At 41.0% G+C, this 7,433-nt stretch overlaps 1 protein-coding gene across 1 annotated transcript; it reads right to left on the reverse strand.

Annotated features, from left to right (window-relative positions):
* Window positions 1-3,144: 3,144 nt before the first annotated feature.
* On the reverse strand, window positions 3,145-5,709 carry LOC148042094 (14-3-3-like protein). Its single transcript, XM_087685514.1, has 4 exons — window positions 4,897-5,709; window positions 3,916-4,038; window positions 3,707-3,823; window positions 3,145-3,609 (listed from the first exon to the last, which is right to left on the reverse strand). The coding sequence occupies exons 1-4, from the start codon at window positions 5,374-5,376 to the stop codon at window positions 3,592-3,594; spliced, it is 738 nt and encodes a 245-aa protein (XP_087541640.1). The 5' UTR covers window positions 5,377-5,709; the 3' UTR covers window positions 3,145-3,591.
* Window positions 5,710-7,433: the final 1,724 nt, after the last annotated feature.

Here is a 7,433-nt window from a genome sequence, read left to right on the forward strand (position 1 = left end):
ACATGTTGAATTGGGTATTAAATGCAAGAAATTGACATGGACATGTGAGCCAACTATCACAAGCTACAGGGAACCACAAACAAAAAAATACCCAACAGCATGTCGCCTAATCAAAGGGGTGAAACAGGCATGTAATCAACAAAACATAGCAACATGAGCACATATTGTAAAATCAAATACCATGTCAAAAGTGGATGCAGTAATGGAAGCTTAAACAAGTGATATTAGACTAGTGAACACAAGACAAAAAAGAATGAACACTTCAAAGAAGAGAACTTAGAGGAACATTGAGGAAATAGAATCCATATATCAAACACGAGACATTCACGTACAATAGTGAGTCACTAGTTGGGTGGACACAAGCATTGGCTCGTATCTCCAACAAGAAGCCCATGTGGTGAATGATGATGACTAAGGAGAAGGAGCCCTAATATATATATGCATAAAATAGGCCTCAAATAAATGTTGGTCGACCGTCATTAATGTTGGCTAACTAGCATCATGAATGCCAAACTGACATGAAATAACCACAACAAAAAATGATTAAAATAACTACAATGTGCCTAGCATTAAATGGCATACACTTACTCGCACGTAAGCTAACAATCGTACTAACAGTAAGATGGTCATCAAGTTTAAATAGACCTCGCCCGAGACTAAAAAGAACCACCCTAATCTAAGTAATTGCTACCTTGACACAAAACACAAGGTTGCTAGCAACTCTACATGAAATGTAGATGCAGATGTGCTACCTGCATAAAAATGCAAACGATGTAGAGGCTTGTTCTAGTAGACCCAAAACACAATAGCACAAGGGGTTTGCCTTTAAAAATGCAAGCTTGCATGGGTAGAAAACAAGCCGCCCAACCTGGAACAAGCCACCTTAGTGCAGATTGCAGAACGTAGCCTATCCTTATAGACTCAACCTAGTATGGGCTAAAAATAGATCAGCCTATAGTGTTTGATGCCAAGCACAAGGTCTGCAACACGTGTGGATGGCATTCAACTAGATTTGCCACGAACAACACCCTCCTCTTCAATATCTCAAGCTCCCAAGCATGGCTCTGATGTCATGTAACCAAAAGTGCCCAAAAAGAAATGCGCTAATGTGTACTCCATCTAAAGTGCCTAAAGCATATAGAATGACAAATAAATACAATGTCAAAGCTCCTAATATCCTCATCTCATGCAGACTGAGGCTCACATGCAAGAGATGACCACACAAGACACATGATTGGTAACACAACCAAGGGTCCTCAGGTCTCAAAGCCACCTTTAGAAGCCACTAAGATTTTGTCAAACAAGCCAAAGTGTTGTCTCACCCACATTAGTTATTTCCATGAATTGCTAGCAATATCCCACAAATTGCACCAACTCCTCAAGCATTTCCTATGTAGGGTTCTCAATAGCCTAGGTGCCTCAATCACAAGGGGTAGACGGAGTCAAAAGGCATGAGAGCAATATACTAAGCAATGATGAGGAGTCTACTCTTGGGCAAATCCTGAGTTCAGGTACCTGCCTTAAGAATTGCATTCCAAACCTTTATAAGGCCTTGAGCAATAGGGACTGGAATTTTGATTAGGAGAACATTTCCAAGTGCGTCAAACCATTGAATGCCTAATCAAGGGCTGCCACCAATTACTACATATTCAAGCTAGAACCTAATTAAGTGAGACCACAATTGATTGCTATCTTAAGTATACTAAAGAGCATTTCATCAGATTTTCCTTGTAGAGGCTCTAAGGCATAACCCCCGTCTTCTTTACTTGTCATCAAGGTGTCCCAATAAATCTAGGCAATACTAGTCTTGTCATTTTTGTGCCATAGAGACTCCCTAAAGAACCTCTCAGTTTGATCATGGAAATTAGTGTTGAGGGGGAGTAGGGAATCAAAAAAAAAAAAAAAACTAACATAGATGTGAAAATAATCTTCAATATTGTGAGCCTACCTATAAAGGATAGCTACACATACCAATTCTACATGCTAATGTCTTAACCTCATCCAAAGCCAAAGGGACAACAACCTTGTGCACTCACCTACCAAAGTCGAAAATGATAAGCCTATCTATATCATTGTCCCTAACTTGGTCCTCCACAAGTTGCTTCTACAAGGCAATCATATCAATATTTGCACCCTTTGCAACCTAGAGGTAATCCATGATTTGTTTATCCTAATCAATCTGTGCACTTTAATAAGTTACATGACCATTTGTACACTACCTTTGGTACAAGGGTCATCCACATGCATGCACAAAGCATACTGAGAGAGCATACACACGAAGTTAATAGTCTTTGAGGCAACACACAAATAGGTAAAGTTCTGCCCAAACACGTCACCCTTTAAGTTGACAATGCCTACCTACAAAGATATCAAGAGAGTTGTTTACTTTTCACTACTCAAGATATAAAGTTCATTTGACCATCTACAAGGAACAAGTCAAAAGAAGCTTAAATGTCACACCATATGCTAACTATATGATAATAAGAGAGGTCATCGTTGAAGTGGAAGAGTTGATGTTAACATGCAAATACTTTTAATAGCAACAAACTAAAAAAGAATCATCAAAGCAAAGTTGCTCAATAGTATGAAAATACCAAATGCTAGACACCCATTTTCTAAGCTTTAACCAATCAAAACACTTATTTAAGGGTTGGACATCAACAGACCTTTACACGCTAGAGAGGACATGATCTATTGTTTACCTGCTAAACAAGTTAACTACCCCACCCACTTTTGGACAGGGAGTCTCCCCTGTCCACTTTGTAAAGTAGCAAACAAGGGTGCACTTTTTGCATTTGCAACCAATCAAAAAGTTTATAAGTCTATTATTTTTTATTTTTTTACAATGTGTTCCATTTGGTGTGTAAAGCTGAGACGCCCATGTCCATGCCCAGTTTCAAAAAGTGCATGCCCACACTCTAGGTGGGGGTCAGAAGTCCACTTGGTGTGTAACCAGCCTTAAGCCATTATAAGCCATGCAGTTATTCACACGTGGTGAAGGAAAATATAACAGCTGCTGTCACTAATCCATGTAGTGAAGGCAACTCATAAAGCACAAAATAGCAGTTACAGCTTTTAGTATTCTTACTGCATCTGCTTGAAAAGAGACTTAAAAACCAGCAAAAGAACAGGAGAAGCCTTCACTATAGAAACACATCAAACTGAAAATAGTTGGCTCCTCAAGCTGTCATCAAACATAAACAGAACAAATTGCCACTAAACCTTGATGTTTGTTGTCTACAGCTACAGTAGCCCTCCAGGCATACAAAGAACAGAAAATGTAGCCTTCACATCATAGCCAGTGCCATCACCAGACTCTATTAAACCTGGCTATCTGAGCTGCATATACAGAACCACCACACAGCAACTCACAAAAGCAAAATACTTCAGCCTCTTCTACCTCCAATGGAATAATCATACACGCCAACCACTGGATTCTACTCTTGGGCAGTCCATATCAAGATCAAGTAGTAGTACCATCTCTGAAAGCTCTTTCGTTACAATACACACTCACAACTACCTCCTTTCTGTAGACACTGAAATCTGCTCTTGTAACAAGGCTACAAATCTACTTTAATTGTAGGCACACATTCACTCATCTGTCTGCTCCTGGAGATTATTTACAAAAAGAAACCAGTTAAAAACAACAGAATATATAAGTATTGCTACAGCATACCTCAGAATAATACTACTGCCAATAGTGTACCTGCATGTCAGAAGTCCAAAGTGTGAGGTTGTCCCGTAGAAGCTGCATGATTAGCGTGCTGTCTTTATACGACTCCTCACCAAGGGTGTCAAGCTCTGATATTGCTTCATCAAAGGCCTGAAATACAAGATTATGCAGATGTTCCTGTCATACTTCCAAGCTTATCCAGCCTAAAATGGTTCAGGCACTAAAAATGACAATTGTCTTGCCTGCTTTGCCATTGTACAAGCCCGATCTGGAGAGTTAAGAATCTCATAATAGAAAACTGAAAAATTCAGAGCAAGCCCAAGACGGATCGGATGAGTAGGTGCTAGCTCTGTTGTTGCAAGTTCCTGCAAATACATATCAGTTGCAATTGTTACACACAGCCCGGGGTATACTGTACAAAACATACAAACACAGGGAAAACCACACACTGTACTTTCCTGCTGCAGAGAAGAGAGACATCTGCAACGTTCCCATCAATGCTTTCAAGGTATTCAACAGAGGTGATTAACTACTCCCAAACCTTACGCAGTAGTTTTAATTCAGGAAAAAATAGCATAACTCCAAAGGAATTGACTAGTACTCCGTAACATTCTTAGGATGGTCTTTTGGGGATCTCATCTCTATATATGCTGTGCACATGTGGCTTGATATTCCAGCACCAACAGGAATAGCATTTAGTTTCATGGGCTCCAGCAGCCAAGCTTGTGATTTGAAGATAAAATAAAAAGCACTTTTGCCTTCGGAAGAATGGAGAACCAATAACGCCTGCTTTGAGAAGAAATAATGACATAGAAGCCAAAATGACTCTCCCAAAACGTGTTCTTGTGAAGATGCGCACACATTTACATTTGTATAAATTTGCAAAAATTACCACTAACAGAGGACCCAGCCATTCTAAGTGCTCCCAATCCATTAGTTGCTGGTAATAAAGTGATGTTGTCAGTAGAGGACACTGAATGAACTGCTTCTTACTACCGCCGGTATACAGCTTGGTTGCTGCTGATCAGGGTGCACCTGACTGTCTGCTACTAAGCATATATTCGTGAATCTATGTAACGATAGTACTTTTATTGGGAATCGAAGCAGAGTTCGTAGAAGAAAAACCAGTAGACTACTCATTTCTGAAGAAAAGAACGTCATCTTCCGAAACTTAAAACCACAGCTCTACGAGAATGCGATTCCAAGTGCTTCGGAACCCATACCTGAGCAGATTTGTAGGCAAGTAAGGTATTTTCTGCCGCTTCCTTACGCTCAGCACCCGTCTTGAACTCAGCAAGGTAACGATGATAGTCTCCCTTCATCTTCAGATAAAATACCTTCGATTCAGCAGCGCTTGCAGTAGGAATGAGGTGACTATCCAAGAGCTCCAGGATGTTGCTGCAGATTTTGCTCAGCTCGGCCTCCACCTTGGCCCTGTACTCCTTGATGAGAGCGACATGCTCTTCGTTGCCCTTGCTCTCTTCCTTCTGCTCGATCGAGGAAACGATGCGCCAAGAGGCCCGACGTGCTCCGATGACGTTCTTGTACGCCACGGACAGAAGATTGCGCTCTTCGACGCTGAGCTCCTCACCGGCGGCATTCTTGGCCACCTTTTCCATGTATTCGACCATCTCCTCGTACCGCTCGGCCTGCTCCGCGAGCTTGGCCATGTACGTGTTTTCTTCCCGGGAAGAGTCGGCCATGATGGTGCGGTGAACGGCAAGGGGGGGAGGCCGAAGGGCCGAAAGCAGGGTCAGGGAAAGGAACGCTCCAAAGGAGACAGGCACGCCAGCCTCAGGCCCTAGGGATACGAGCTGTAGCGATGGCGGACCTCGCCTGCTGCAAGCTAGGGTTTGAGCTGGGGGGGGGGGGGATATGGAAGACGACGATGATTCCGGTAGGTTCGCTTTACACTTGATACGATCGCTTTACAGCAGTTTTGGCATATACAAGCCGCGCGCACACAGGTATGGACAGACAGACTCTATAAAATATATCACGAACAGTAGTATTTAGCTATAAGAAGCAGGCGGAGAACAGCAACAACAACAACAACCCAACCCCATGCAACGCAACATCCGTTCAAAAAACTCAAAAACACAAAACGCATTCCCAGCCGTCCGATACTAACTGCCCCATTTAACAGTGCGTAAATTCTCCCCTCCCCTCCCAAACAGCCCGAAAAACTTTCCTAATTCGTTCAAGGCCCCCATTCACATGTGTAATCGCACTTTGCTGCACATCTTAGAAGCCTTTCACACAAGGGCTCGTTTGCACTGAACTGCCATAGTTCATGCACACGTTCGCACCACGGATCTTGACACCGTTTCCATTTCTAAAGAAATCGAGCTCGCAATTTAGAACTTCCTCGAATTGGGCAAAGTTTGCAAAACTTGGCCGTACTTGACTTGCTACATATGGTTTCATCAATCATGATCTTTTTCTACATTCAGACAATGCTCTACTTGGCCTTTAACCATGATTTCCTTTTTTTTTGCGGCAAGTTACTTTTATACGGTGCGACATGCACTCGATTTAAAACTGGTGTTCCCTACAAACTAGTGCACTATGTGTGCTATAGGCCTCTTAGAAGGGTTTCACATACCATGAAAATAGAAACTGAGCTTTGGATTCATAACCAGAGGATTTGCTTTGGAAATGAAGGCATAGTTTGCCATGTGAAGGCATAGAAAAGCAAAGGCATATATGTGTGCAAAGACCCTCTTAGAGGTGCTTCGCAAGCAAAAACATAACTGCACCTTCTACATTAAATGCCATACATACATACATACATGCATACATACATACATACATATATATATATATATTCACTTCACAAAAAAAGCCCTAATCTGCAAACTTTTGCTCCATGATAGTTTGTAGAAAGGAAGTTGTGTTATGATTTTATTTGCGAACTACTCCCTCAACCCTATGGGAAGTCCCTCTTAACCGCTTCATAATAGTCCAAGATAATGCACTCCAAAAATATTTTCCCAATAAATGGAAAAAGAGGAAAAGCTAGGACATCTTTTATGTAATGTTTTTCCCATGCAATGGCTTGGGGGGCGGGGTGGGGGAAGACTTAGGATTTCGACATACCAATCCAAGTAATAGTCAAAACAATTTCACCCACCATGCTAATGTATTTTCCCAACCAATCAAAAATAAGGGAGAGCTAGGATATTGTTGTTTGCAAGTCAATCTTGGTTTGTTGCTACTTTTGTAGAGTTGAAATGAGAAATTTCAATCCTTTTCCATCAATACATGAAAATATAGGCATGAAAAATACACTAAAGGGTGTTTCTACTTTTGCGCATAGAGTAATTATAGCTTCCCAAGGGAAGTGAACATAACAAGGCTAATCCAAGAACATCTCTCATGACGCTCTCCTAGGTATTTTGTAAGTAGCCTTATAGACTCTAGCAAAAAAGTAGAGACACTATAAACAAGTCAAAATATCCTCTAGAAACCTCATAAAGGAATCCAAAATAATGTACTTAAACTAAGGTTTTTTTAAACATTGACTCAAAGTCTATTTGAAATGTCAGCATTATGAACTAAAATACTCATTATGAGCACAACAAAATTTAAAATGCTTAATTTAGTATTCGAACAAAGACTTCATGTGTGCTACTCATAGTTAGTAGTAGCTTCCCAATAAGGTGCTTAATGTTATCATAAGGCTTGTATCCATGAGCTAAAAATCATACCTCATGCTTCAAATAGTTTGGACAATTCCGTTGTACCACTATGAAACACA

Source organism: Lygodium microphyllum, chromosome 1 (genome assembly GCF_053477565.2).
Source record: "Lygodium microphyllum isolate KBCC chromosome 1, Lygodium_microphyllum_v1.1.10, whole genome shotgun sequence".
Lineage (NCBI taxonomy): Eukaryota > Viridiplantae > Streptophyta > Polypodiopsida > Schizaeales > Lygodiaceae > Lygodium > Lygodium microphyllum.